General features: G+C 39.3%; 1 protein-coding gene across 2 annotated transcripts in view; it reads right to left on the minus strand.

Annotated features, from left to right (window-relative positions):
* Nucleotides 1-14,728, minus strand: part of LOC121519190 (vacuole membrane protein 1-like) — a 106,964-nt gene that overhangs the window by 41,403 nt on the left and 50,833 nt on the right. For both annotated transcript variants that reach the window (XM_041802019.1, XM_041802018.1), the window contains exons 7-9: nt 13,981-14,112; nt 2,795-2,875; nt 2,321-2,437 (exon numbers count right to left, since the gene is read on the minus strand). In XM_041802019.1, coding sequence (XP_041657953.1) covers nt 2,321-2,437; nt 2,795-2,875; nt 13,981-14,112 — 330 coding nt within the window. The remainder of the gene's footprint in view (nt 1-2,320; nt 2,438-2,794; nt 2,876-13,980; nt 14,113-14,728) is intronic.

A 14,728-nucleotide genomic window follows, 5' to 3' on the forward strand; every position in this document is an offset into this window, starting at 1 on the left:
CAAGCAGTCACAATGTTGTCACAAAAATAACACAACTTATAATTGACATGTGCAGCCATAAAAAAAAGTTTGACATTTGCAGTCATACTATTCCTGTGCCGTTCAGAAAATAAACACAAGGCGGTTCAGTAAGTAAATCCCCCCACAGCGACATTTAAACTGCAACTTGAGTAACAAGTTTTGGAGCAATGCACTTGAGTATGGATTTTGTGCACCCACATCTCCTAAACAAACTCTGACAAGAGATGCATCATTCAACAACAGAAAACAGAAGGAAAGGGCAACAAGATGGCGGACACAGGAAAGCTGACTAGGAAACATTCAGAGTGCCTGCTGGGAAACGGACGGTGACACGATAATGACTCGCTGATTTCAGAAAACTGATAATGCTGATAAAAGCTACGCACATCCCAGTACACAAACACAGATAGAAGAAGCATTACCTCACGTCTTAATAGGAAGGAACTTGGATTTACAAGAACCCGAGGGAAATGACCAATGAGAGCATCCTTCTTCTAACGTGCAAGGGTGGAACTAGGGCAGCTCGATTATGACAGTAAAATCATAATCATGATTATTTTGATGACTATTGAAAATATCAAGCATGATTACTTATTGATTTTACAACCTCTGCATCACATGAACTTTAAACACTCCCCATACTTTACAAAACAAGCAAAAAGTGCAAAAACAAATATATTTGAAAAATGATATGCAATGATAATGACTGAACAAAAAAGATTACTGTCAGAGCTGAAATATAACAACAAACTCTGAAACATTCACCACATGATGAAAACTATGGATCAACAGCATGTGGCACAGTAATCGCTTAATCACATTTATCTTGTTTTCATGATCGTTTGAAGCCAAAATTGTACTTGAAATTGAAACACGATTAATCAGCCAGTACTTGTTGTAACAGTAATTTTTCAGTAAATTTTTGCTCCATGAGAGTCTACATCTTCTGCCACACCTCACAACTCTCCTGTCGTCAGCTAAAACACCTTTCTTATGAGTGTTTTTAGCCCTCATCCTCAGTGACCTGTTGCATCACAAAGACCCAGATGATTACCATCCAGTTAACATTCATACATGAAGCAGAAGAGCATAAAAGAAAGGAGGAACCAACGCAGAATAAAAAGGAAGCCCTCCTTGGAGACTGTTTGTGAGAACACACCTGAAGCGCAGGTACAAACCCAGATCAAAAACAAGCTTTGAAGCAAATACACTCAACAGAGGATTCAAAATCCCCTTTTGTTCCCTCTCAGCCCACGAGGGAGAATGTCACCTGCTCCTCCACACTTGCTTTCTTCTGCCTACACACTGTATGAACTACAGCATCATTTGCATTTAAAGCTTGAGGAAAATGAAACCAAGCGACTACACGAGAGGGGCCAGGGCCCCCCAAACATGCCAGAGAGCCCAGTGAAGTCTTTCTTTCTTTCTGTAAGACAGGGAGGGACACACCTCTGTCAGTGGGGCCCCCCTGGGACCCCTGAGTGTAATCTGGTACCGTGTGTGTGATTGTGCCTGCCATGCATGCAACCCCCACTCGTCCCTCTCACTTTTCCCTCTTCTCTTCTCTTTCTCCATCACCTCCCACAGACAATGTTTATCTGCTTTCCCTCACACTCTTATGGTTCCCCTGGACCACCATCTCTTTTTTTCTCAGTTGGTGCAGGACAAATTTTTCTACATATGATAAAGAATGAGGCACAGTGAAAAAATGTCCTGCTTTTAACCCTTCATCTTTGAGTCACAATGAGAAAATTCCAGCATTTGCTTAGAGAACAGAAAGTCAAGCCCTTGGCCGTAATCTCACACACATACTGCAAATTCCTGAACGCAAATTGAGGATTTTCCAGGATTAGAAGAAATATTAGTGATGCCAAGTCTCCTAACAGCACTTTCCTATTCATGGCTTGGATGTAACTTTCCTATAAATTCTCCATGAGCTTCAGTGTGACCAGTCTTCTGTACAGTGAAGCTACTGGGGGTGCTGCAGCTGCAAACACAAAATGGTTGACTCCCCTTGCTTTGGCTGCACAAAATGGCCTCCTCACTACCAGCTGAGTACGGTAGTGCTGAAGATGCATATGAGTGTGATTCATTAGTTAACCCTCTTCTCCCTGTGTATGCAAATCTCAACCTTTGCACATTCATTTTTTGCGGTTTCTCTGCTATATTAGACAAAAAAGATTTTTAAAAAGCTTCACTGAGAGTTTGCTCTTTTTAACACACAACTAAAGGGTAACTTCTTAAAAATCATCTCTCAGCTTCATCCATAATTAATGCACATCATTAAATATATGCTTACCTGAATGTGCATTTTGATGACTGCTTTTCCAATGAGAGTTGCACCAAAAAAAGTCCAAAAGGGAACCAAAAAATGTCCACAAGTAATTCCAGCCAGGTCGAACAGGGGATTAGGAATCTGGGGAGAAACAACAGAAAAGGTGACACTTCATTTTGTGTATGTACTTATTAACAAACAAAAAAAAATACTGAGAATGCTCTGTGAGTTTTTTTTTTCCATTTTTTCCTTTTGCATTTAACAAAACATCTTTTTAATAGGTTTACCTGCAAAAAGTCACAGATAAACTTGTGGAAATATTGTTTAATATTTGAAAAACTGTGCTCTTATTCATATAAATAACTGCCCTTTCTTTTAAAATATATGTATCTCAGCAATCTGAATGGGAAAATAAAAGCCGATGAATGAAAAATATCACAGTGGGAATGAAGATGCACCTATGTCTTGTTAAAAAGAGTAATATCTGATTAGACTTACAGAAGCACATGCTAAAATCCCCAAGAAGCCGACCTTCTGAATGAGTTTCTGCACAGCTATTTTAGCCCGGGTGGCAAAGTCCTAAAAGAGAAGAAGAGGTGGAAAAAGTGATTAAACCCTGACTGAAGATCTGCTGATTTTTAGCTGATACTGACCACATGCAGCATGAACTTTCAGATATCCCTTCATTCACAGGAGACAGCTTAAATATACCACAAAGATTTTTATTACATAAAAATTGCACTGCAACAGTATGAACTCCTAAATATGGATTTGTAGCATCTCAGTCAGATAAATAATGCTGTCTTTACAAAGCCAGCATGACTTCTTAAGCCTACAAAACAATTTTAATGCTAGTAAATTATGCCAAGAGATACATTTTTATATGTTAAATTAATAACTAATTTTAAATACATTTTTAAAGATTCAAGTTTGTGACAAACATTTGTTTTGTTGTACAAAATACATTTTTTTTCTGTTTTTCCAGGCCTTTATGCATTTGGGGGAATATTACACAAGTGTTTTAAACACATTTAAACAGCCAACTACAATTCTGCTTTTGAAATCATATATATGAAGCTTTAAGAACATTAAAACAAATGCAAAATTTAGATTAAATATTAATTTAGAATAAAAAAGTGTAATAAAAGATCAACTAGAATGACAGAACCTGCATCCCTTCAAGCTGATGTTTCCACTTCATCATAAATTATTGTCTGCTTATTGGCAATAAGAAATTTCTTTTTAAGTTTGAAAACATGTTTACATCCTAATAAAACGAAAAATACCCAATTTGTCCTGGATTTTAACTTTGTGCTGGTTTTTCTAATAAGTAAAAAGGAAGCAGCATCTGCAACAGAAGCGTCTTTCTCCCCCTGTCAATTTGTCTTTTACAGAACACTTTCATCAATTATGATCTGACAAAAAGAAAAAACACACCCTCAGAAATTAGACAAGCAGCAGAGCAAACTGTTCACAATTTCAAATTACATGTCTCTAAATAATTTTGCAGCCAAGTGATTTTCACTTCCCAGTGCTAGAATTTAAGCTGCTGAGCTGAGCTGTCCCTGGTTCAGAATCTTAGTTTGAAATGATCAAAAAAACTTTTAATTTGAATACATTGGCATGTTTTTGGGAAGTTAGTATTTTTAAGTTTTTTTTGTTCACTTTTGAAAAATAATTTTGCAAAAAAACAGAAGTGATTAGAAACTCTTACTGGGGAAATGTTACCTGTTTGTGTTTTCATCACCAAGAAAATGAATTTGCCCAATAAAAAAACACTTTTTTAACAGGTAAATTATATTTACTTAATGTTTGAATAAATTAATACATTTTTATGTTAAATAAGGATCTTCACTACATACCTGACCATCCTGTCCACATAAAAATCTCCAAGTTCAGAGCTTTAGTTCCCTGATTCACCTGCCACAGATTCTCAAACAATTTATAAACTCATCCCTAAATTCTTTCTTCATCACAGGAGATTCATAAACTAGTTAAAACATGTCTTAATCTAACCTCTAGTGCCCGGTTTTGACTCCATTGTCACTGGGAACGTGAGAAGAAGACAACAGACTTTGGTCATTCCAGTGACTCACAAATTCTTACTTTTTCTGCCCCTCTTGCCCTATTCCTCCTGACAGCTCAACAAAAGCCTCTTTTCACTGCAGTGACACTCATTTTTCCCAAATATACCTTTTCTGGGAAGAGAAGCCCTAATTTGTTTGGATTTTAACCTAAACTACTTCTTGGAACACAGAGGGAATGCAAAGAAAAATCCTGATACTGGACCTCTTACTTTGTTGGACACACTCAATGTCTGGGTAATTATAGCAGGATTATTTCTTACTCAGTTTAACAATGCCTAATTAAAAGTTTCTATTGTAATTTACAAAGAAATGTTCCATTCTGGATAAAAAATGAAATTTATCAAAAACAAATACGCAGATAACATGTTCATTTCTAAAGTTTTTGATAAAAATGTCTGAGGCCTTGATATGTTTAACTTTAATTCTATCAGGGAATTTAAATTAAAAAATAAAATTTCACAGTGGCTTTCATTCATTTTAATTTTTCTACATTTTCTGAACTAGGCTTGAAGTTGCTTTTTATCATGAAAAAGATTTGTCTTGCTTTGCAAATTTCATGTCATACATATTTCAATAGTGCTTTTCTTAAATGCTTTAAAGTGTCTGATAATACGTGTAACATTTTTTGTCTGTAACACGAAGCATTTATCACATGTTAGAAAAAAAATACTGCATTTTTTGGTTTGAAGCATCAGAATTAGAACCAGAATTGGCTCTGACCCAGTATTTCTGCATGTAGGATTCTGACACCTGTTAACAATGCTTTCTATGTAAATGCATCTAAAATTAAAAACTAAACTGAACAAGCCTAAAAGATATTTTGCAAAGTCAAGTATGCTTGATTTGCATTTACACAGAACTATGCTTGCTGATTTAACTCCTTAATGCTTCTGCTAAATCTGTTTACTATTAATTTAAATGTGAAGAATAAGGTTTTTTCACTTAATTCAAGGCATTATAGTTATTTGTCAGTTTCAATTTAACATGACAAAACATGATTTTTTAACAGCTCTCTATAAAAGTGGGGCTTTCATTATAAAGTGAAACAACTTCCATTAAAAGAAAACACATTTTCAGCCTAAATGCTGATATTCACACACATTTAAATTAATATTCACCTTAATTAATTTTTAAATCAGTTACACTTTTCCTGAGCCAAATCCTTTTTATTATATTTATCATATTTATTTGAATGTTTTCCATGCAGCAAATGGCTCTCTAAATTGCAGTAGTGCACTAAAAAGTGAGAGTCTCAGACAATTACTGGTTAGTGCTCTGTGTTTAATCTTTTTTATTCTATACATCTTTAAGAATTGTGGGTGGTCCCAAAAGAAGATTTTACTGCTGGATTAATATTACTGCACCTCAAATTATTTTTTAAAATCAAATAAATTCATAAAAACAAACAGAAAATAAATTCAAATGACCATACAAGTTTAAATTGTTTTCTTTCAAAACCGAGGCCTCTGTTTCTGAAGCATCAAGTAAATTTAAAAAAAAAAAAAAAAAAAAAAAAAAAAAAAAAAGAAAAGAGGCTCCAGAGGGGGCAGGCAGAACATGATCATGCCTAATATGGTCAACAAAATCAGTACAGTGCTGATGACATTCTTTACGGGGTGCAACCGAGCGGTCAGGAAATTTGAGAGACATGGGAGGTCGCCTAATAAGGTGCTGGTGGGGGGAGCAAAGGGACACGCAATCTGATTGGTCTACGATTTGAATTTCTGCCTCCACTGATGTCCAATCGGGAAGGTTTCTCCTTGGACGAGCCTGTAAATTTAATTCCAGCCTGTCCCCATGTGTGCATGTGCGAGTGCGTGTGCATGTGTGAGGGTGTGTGTTTTGTGCGTTGCTCAGCTGGTGGGAGACAGGGAGAGAAGGAATGTGTATGGTCGGTTTACAGCTGAACCGCTGAGGACTGTATCTGGACCAGGGACACCTGATAACTGTGGGTGCTGCAGCGCAGACAGAACCCTGCAGAACCAATCATCGCCATGGAGACGTCCTGTGAATCCCATTTGTTTTATGACATCATGACGTGTGCATTGTTTACATTAGAGGTGCCGTAGCTGAGCTTTTGGCTCCTGCAGTGAGAGCGAGCATGAAAATATCAGTGCAGCATGAACAAAGGGTCCCTGAGGAGGTGGGTGGGGGGGGGGGTGTTAGAGGGTGTGTGCAAGTGTGTGTGTGAACTTGTGACACCGTGATTTACTAGAGTTGAACTCTGTTCTTGGACTCTCTCTGTGTTCTGCATTTCTGGACCCAGGAAGCGTCTATCTTGAATAGCTGGGGTTCAGACATCCAGACTCTGTTGTTGGCGGCTTATGGAAAATCACCATCTTTGCCAGGCAGCTTGCCAAAGGCTGCCTGCCGGTCCCCCCCCTCCTTCTCCTCCCCCTCCCTCCTCCTCCGCCATCACAGCCGGCCTGCAGGGCTGGGCTTAGCAGCAATTACATTTGGTAAGATCTTGTCAAGGGTGCAGCGTCATTAAAACCATGGAGATTTTTTCCCCCCCCCCAGGTTTGGATGTTTGGCGCAGATGCTTTACTCAGCAGTCTGCACAGTCACCCCACATGGAGCCCACATTTGTGGGAAACAACAATCACATTTGATCTGCTGTTCATAGCTTTAAAAGGAACATCATATCATCGTTCCTCAGAAACAATACTGTGCCAGCCTTTCGTCTGCTTTTCACAGCAATTTTTAATGCAATTCATGAACATGTGCAACATGCATAAGTAATAAAATAAGAAGTTGACTTTTTGGAAAACATGGAGCCTCTGAAATACTTGAGTCATAGTAAAACACCATAATTAGTGCAATAAATGAGGAACATCAGGATGTTTGGCACAAGATAAAGATGAATGAAATTTTTTCACTGATTTATTGAATATAAAATTAAATTATGTGCAAGGTCAAAAAAATGACTCAAGTTCATTTCCTGCACCAAAGTTTATTAATTCACATCAGAGTAAATTCTTTATTTCATGTTATCTAGCGTGAATTCATAGCTTGAATTGATGGGGTTATCATTTTTAGGTAGTAAAAGTTTATGGAACTTTTCTTTTTACATTTTCAGCAGGAAAATGTTTTTCTTTTGCTATGAGCAGGATGTGCTTAAAGTGTTAGCTTTGAAATTATCTTTGTACTGTAAATGATGTTTCTCTTTTTACTTGCCAATATGTATCTACATTTTTTAAGTTGCAAGAGGGATTTCCCTCTAAAAAAAAGTGTGTTTTCACAAGAAAAAGTTGGCAGAGCAGTTGTGTTTGGGTATGCTGATGAAATACAGAGTTCAAACAGAGACAAAAAGCAGGCAGCGACAAGGCACTCTGCTCCATGTGGAAAATCAAAGTGTCAGACAAGGAAAAATCTATGCATAGCCTATACACAAGTCAACACCCACACACATTTTTTTCTCTCTCGCTCTCTCTCTCTGTTTTCTTTTTTTTCTCAATGAAAGTCTTTCACACAGAAGACACCCATCTCCGGAGCGGTCGCAAGCCCCCCGACACGATGACGGCTAAAGTTCATCTCATTAACTCCAACAAGCCCGCGCCTGCTCGCTCTGCCACAGGAAGTGGAGTGATTAAGGAGTCCTGACGCAATAGAGAGCCCCAGTCTCCTTCCAAGAGGGAATAAAGAGATGAGCTGTACGTTGAAATCTATATGGACAAACACTTTAAGGCACACACGCACATAAAAAATGCACCCCTGAGTCCACGTTGACAAATTCTTTAACAAGCTGTGGTTAAAGGGAAGCTGGTTTTACTCTGACTCACCCCCCTCCTTTCAAACAGTTTACTGGAAATAAAGAGGGAGGAGGAGGGAGGGGGCACTTTCAGAGAAGTCACGTGACGGGGATGGGCAAACCACAGCACAGAGAGCCTTTGAGTGCAGTAGGCCAGGGGGGAAGGCAGGCATACGCCCAGCGCAGATGGCCCTGATTTGAGTTACAGGAGATACGATCCTGAGAGTTGGCAATCAAGAATTCACAGCCTGTTAACCCCTTCCGTGCCGTATGAAAAAAATACACACAAGGCAGGAAATAACTTCATTATCAGGTTACAAGCAGCCATGAACCGGATCCATGGAGGCAGAATCCTCCGAGGCGGTCTGAGGATTCCTCTCCTGCACACGAGAGCTCTGAGCTCAAGATTTAAGAGGGGAAAAAAGAACCTGATGTTCATGACATCAGCGTCTGGAGCCGTTAGAAAAGCATGACTTCATTATTCTTGAATAGCTCTGTTGAATGAATGAGAAAAAAAACCCCGGAGTGCCGTGCTGCTTCTGTGCATCACGTGCACTTGTGGCAGGAAGTTGGCACGTGCTGGTTTGGAGAAATACCACTGGGTTTAAGTCAAGCTGTTGGCACCTACAGTCCTCTATGATAGAGGGACCAAGTCAGCATCCTAATCCAGCTGCTGCCACAGGGTGTGTGTGGGAGAGCTCTAAACATGTGTGTGTGGAGGGGTGTCACATCCTTCAGGACCAAATTCAACCACTTCCTATCTAATACACAAAGATCAAACGATACCAAAGCTCCTCTAGTCCAAGTTCAGGGCAGTCTGTTTCCACTTTGGTCTACATTCACTGATAAGCAATTTGTAATTAAAAATTGACAGAAATCCAAAGCTGATGGGCTCTTCCGTTTCCCCCTTTCAAAGATGTTTCAAAGTGGAGATAAGAAAAAAACAAAGGCATGCTGGAGAATCTCCTGGAGCCAAAGAGGGAACCCTGAGAACATCCGAGTGGCAGTGAAAGCCCTGGTGTGAGAAAAAATGTTTCCGTATGTAGCAGGTCTTCGCTGGAGCAGGCAACCTTCCTCCAGATGCTGTCCAATCACATGAGGAGCACACATTATATACATACACACAGCTGTGGCATATCATCAAAGAGAGAGTGAGAGAAATACAGAGAGAGAGAGAGAGAGAGAGAGAGAGAAAGAGGAGAGTGAGACGCACAGTGGGAGTTGAAAAGTGCGTGAGAAAGCATAAGAGTAGAGGAGGAGAGGGACAGAAAAAGAAACAATATCAGAGAAAGAAAGAAAGTAGCAGATGCAGCGTCATTCCTAATCTGTCCTCGTATCATGGATACAAGGCAAAAATGCGATGCTCCTCCTGCGTCACACTCTTTCGTTTGTATGCGATGGGACACGCAGGAGCTCTTCAACACTGGGATGATTTCTTAGACAAAATCTCATCTTCCCCACGCCGCCTGTTTGTGCCGCTCGTCCACTGTCTCTGCGCTTTTCTCACTGATTCGGTGGGAAGCAGCACTTTATCAGTAAGTGATGTCAGAGCTCCACTCACACATGTGGTCTGATGCTGGTGCCAACCTATCCAGCTGTCCACAACATCAGTATGAGTGGACCGTACAGTAGACGCAGCAGCCCGGCTCTTTGAACATAAGCACGTATTCTACTTACCACACTTGTTTTTTACTTCCTTGTATTGGTTTCAGTATTAAGTGTCTTGAAACGTCTCTTGGCTTAAGGCTAGACTGCAAAGTGCAAAATGCATGCAGTGGAAATTAAAGTGGTTGATGCAATGCTCTCTTTTAGAAGAACCAACCCTCATTAACACATATAAAGCTCCACTTTAGGTCTGATTGTAACACTACTCTGGTCTTCTAACAGATCTCATATTTAATTTAAAACATAATAAATTACATGATTTATTTAAAGATCTTTATATACATATATATATATATATTTTTTTTTTTAAACACAATGTAAGCACAAGCAGGGCAGGAACAAACAGAGTAAACCAGTATGTGTATGTGACAGAGAATCACCTGCTTCCACCTGGGGTCATAAAATTAAGAACATGTGAACCAGCCATTGATAAAATACCTACTCTGGCATCAGTTATTGAGCAAAGGTCACAAATATTCCAGGGTACCCATACAGGTAGATGTGGGGGAGATGAGAGGAAAATAACATTTAACTTTAAATGAGTGGCTCCCCACCTTTCTTGCCCCCCCCCGCCACCTAAGAAAAGCAGAGCCTATCTGAGACCCACACACACTAAAAAGCGATAAGATTGCTGTCAAAAATCAACATCAATTTGACGTTTTCATGAACAAAATAGATCTATATACACTATATTGCCAATATTCGCCCACCTGCTTTGACTCGCATATGAACTTTAGTGACATCCCATTCTTCATTTTTTAGGGTTTAATATGATGTCAGCCCACCCTTTGCAGCTTTAACAGCTTCAACTCTTCTGGGAAGGCTTTTCACAAGATTTAGGAGTGTTTATGGGAATTTTTGACCATTCTTCCAGAAGCGCATTTGTGAGGTCACACACTGATGTTGGACAAGAAGGCCTGGCTCTCAGTCTCAGTAAGTTTGAGGTCAGGACTCTGTGCAGGCCAGTCAAGTTCATCCACACCAAACTCTCTCATCCATGTCTTTATGGACCGTGCTTTGTGCACTGGTGCACAGTCATGTTGGAACAGGAAGGGGCCATCCCCAAACTGTTCCTACAAAGTTGGGAGCATGAAATTGTCCAAAACCTCTTGGTATGCTGAAGCATTCAGAGTTCCTTTGGCCTAGCCCAGCTCATGAAAAACAACCCCACACCATTATCCCCCCTCCACCAAATTTACACTTGGCACAATGCAGTCAGACAAGTACCGTTCTCCTGACAACCACCAAACCCAGACTCGTCCATCAGATTGCTAGATGGAGATGCGCGATTCATCACTCCAGAGAACGTGTCTCCACTGCTCTCCAGTGGCGGCATGCTTTACACCACTGCATCTGATGCTTTGCATTGCACTTGGGGATGTATGGCTCGGATGCAGCTGCTCGGCCATGGAAACCCATTTCATGAAGCTCTCTCTGCACTGTTCTGAAGGCCACATGAAGTTTGGAGGCAATTGACTCTGCAGAAAGTTGGCAACCTCTGCGCACTATGAGCATTAGCATCGACTGACCCCGCTCTGTCATTTTACGTGGCCTACCACTTCGTGGCTGAGTTGCTGTCATTCCCAATCCACTGTTGTAATACTACTGACAGTTGACTGTGGAATATTTAGGAGAGAAGAAATTTCATGACTGGACTTGTTGCACAGGTGGCATCCTATCACAGTACCATGCTGGAATTCACTGAGCTCCTGAGAGCGACCCATTCTTTCACAAATGTTTGTAGAAACAGTCTGCATGCCTAGGTGCTTGATTTTACACACCTGTGGCCATGGAAGTGATTGGAACACCTGATTTCAATTATTCTGATGGGCAAGTGAATACTTATATATTGTATGTGTATCACACCAAAAGATGTTTAATTAAACTATTTAAGAAGAATTTTGCCATGATCTTAGTTAATATAATCTTATTTGGCAACCTCAGAGCAGACAAAGCCTCACGCCCCCCCTGAGATCTTTGGTGATCCCCTGAGGGGTACCAGACCCCAGGTTGGGAACCAATGCTTCAAATGATCCCAGCAGTGGGGCCCCGGTCCTGTTTGAGGATCCTTGATTTAGGAATTTTTAAAAAAAATGTTATTTGTATGAATTAATCTCATTTTGTTTCCATGTTCATAATAAAGCAGTTGTATTACACAGTCAGACAGATTTACAGGCTTGCAGGAAAAATCTTTCACTTGTTTCAGACAACTGGACTTAAATTATTTCTGAAATATTTCTGTTGTTTGCTGAAATTTTCCATGTCACAGCTATCATGATGGAAGAACAAGATGTTATAAGTAATATGAAATGGAAAAGTAAAAAAGGATGCTCTAATCTCTTTAATCAAAGTATCCAACCGTAAAAGTAGTCTTCCCTTTATCTGTCATTCTTGACACAACCTAAGCTCAGGTTCAAAAGTGTAAAATGTTTTACATCTTAAATGAATAGCAGCGTTTCCCACACTATTTTCATGGCTGACCATACATGATTGTCAGCTTTCTTCTTAATGATAATATCCACATATAATCACCATCACATGCTTTTGAGAATGGGCGAAGTAGAGAGAAGTCCACTGTTACGTGCCTCCAGGAAGTTTAAGAGTATTAAGCACAGACAGTAAAGGTGTCTCATATTAAAACTGTGACATCTTATGCCTTTGTTCAATATTTTTCTACAACTACTTGCTGTCGGTGCTGTTCCGCACTCTTTGTTTAGTCTTTAATGACTGCTGTGGCATGTGTTATCGTTAACAAGCCTTCACATATGCAGATCACCTGTGGTGACAATGAAATACTTAGTGAAAGTTTACAGTGAATCTACTGTCATTTAAGCATCCTTAACATACTGCTGTTAAACACTGTCAAGAAGCAGAAATAGACATTAAAAAAGCTACAGAATGAGACTGAATGCTGCTAGAGGGGAGATGATGGTGTCTATGTTTGTGAATGAACACTGGTCTATGTGTTTGTAGATTATCAAAAGCATGAATTGAAAGCAAAAGCACATTGAAGTCACTTGTGAAATAAAGAAGTATTAGTAAGAGAAACACAGTTAATATGTAGATCTTAATATATATCCCCCTACCAAATGTTAATATGGTAAAGTAATCCCCATACACTCTGGCCCCACCTCAGCAACCCAGATACAACACAATTCTGTGAAAATTACTGAACAAAATAAACTGGTGTTATCAATAAATTATACATTTGATAGCTTTTTGCTTATAAATGCATAGGAAAAATATATAAAAGGATACAAGAGTGTAATGTCAAGATGCATCTTGCTTAGAACAGGGTGAATGATTTGTTAGAAAGCATATTATTCCTTGTTTTTTTAATTTCTTATAAACACAAATATTATACTACACATTTAACACATTTCTTTTCTAGTCTAAATGCTGTATGCCCCCTTAAAAAAAACAGAAAAAATCACTCTTAAATCCTCTGACGTCTGAGAAATAATCTAAAAAAGTGTTACTTGTTAATGGTTTGCTACTCTCTGCTTTGTTTTACTTGCAAAGAACAAGTGAATCTGCAGTAGGGCTCAAATCCATGTATGGATGCAGTTGTTTTACTGCACTTGACCTGTCTGACTGTTTGACCCACATGTTGGAGGGAAAGAAGCATTCCTGAGGATGAAGACTGTGTCAGGACAGATGGGTCTGACGAAAGCCGTTACAAAACCACACGCAAGTTTCCCCTCATTCCTCCTTCATTCATAATCACCAGAGGTTGGAAAAATAAATATTTACAGTGAGCTGCTCGGCATTGTTGAAACACTTGCAGAAATGTTTGATATGAGAACATTTTTTAACAGGAAATTTCAAAATGAAGAAGGGACGGAAATGGCGGGAACATTTTACTCCAGTGTATCATTTCTGTTACATTAGTCATATTATTGTGAAAGGACTTGACTGCTGTACCGTTGAGACACAGGGGTGGGGCTTGGTCACACACAAGGAACAATACGATAAATCTGGCACAGAGTTCACCTCTGGGAGTTTGTGATGACCAATTTGGAAAAATACTACAACTGAGAAAATAGAGAAATAAGCTTGAGGGTGGTAAAGGGCAAAGGTATTAGAGAGTAATGAGTGAGGGAGAGAGAGGGGGAAGGAAGAAGAAGCTGTAACATAAAAGCAGGGGGTGAACATGATGAAGAGGGGCAATAGGGGGTCACCTGAGCAGAGAGGGACTGGTCCAGCAGCTCTTCAAACCTCTGGTAGTCCTCGTCATTGGGGTCAGCACCTGACAGCCGTGCAGCTCGAGCCATGAAGTATGGAGGAAGTTCTCCAATAGCTGTACCTGCACCCTGAAAACACATAAACAAATACGGATATAGAAACAGAGATTGTTACTTTTTTAAGGAACTGAAAAACTGATTACTTCTACCTTGTTTAAAGATTTTCAGACAAAATGCATCAAGATGCAGTACAAACATGTAGCTAGAACAAACGTCTCCAAACTTACTCCATTCATCAAAAAAATTCTCAGAAATGAATAAGATACTGGACCAAAACACTAGCAACACTTTCGATTAAGAAATTATATAGTCTCTAGAAACACACTAGAAAATCACACCTAAACCAGGATCAATTTCAGTTTGAGTTTGAATGGTTTTAAACTTCGAACAATATTTCATTACATGATAACATACTTCCTAACATTCACTTACATATTTGTAACAAGTATGAAACAGAAACTGTTTGTTTCTTCAATATTATTTTACCTCACACAGTTGTTAGCTTGTGAAGAATTAGGAGAAGGTTACAACAGCTAAATTCCTTTGAGGGCAGCACAGCAACTTCAGTACTGGAAGAGTTTCACATTTGCATTAAAAACCCATTTATAACCTTTTAGCAAGACAAAAGCATGTAAAAAGAAGGGACTATATCTACGTAGAATTCAGCCTTGTTTTATGTAGTAGT

This window comes from Cheilinus undulatus, linkage group 12, assembly GCF_018320785.1.
Source record: "Cheilinus undulatus linkage group 12, ASM1832078v1, whole genome shotgun sequence".
NCBI lineage: Eukaryota > Metazoa > Chordata > Actinopteri > Labriformes > Labridae > Cheilinus > Cheilinus undulatus.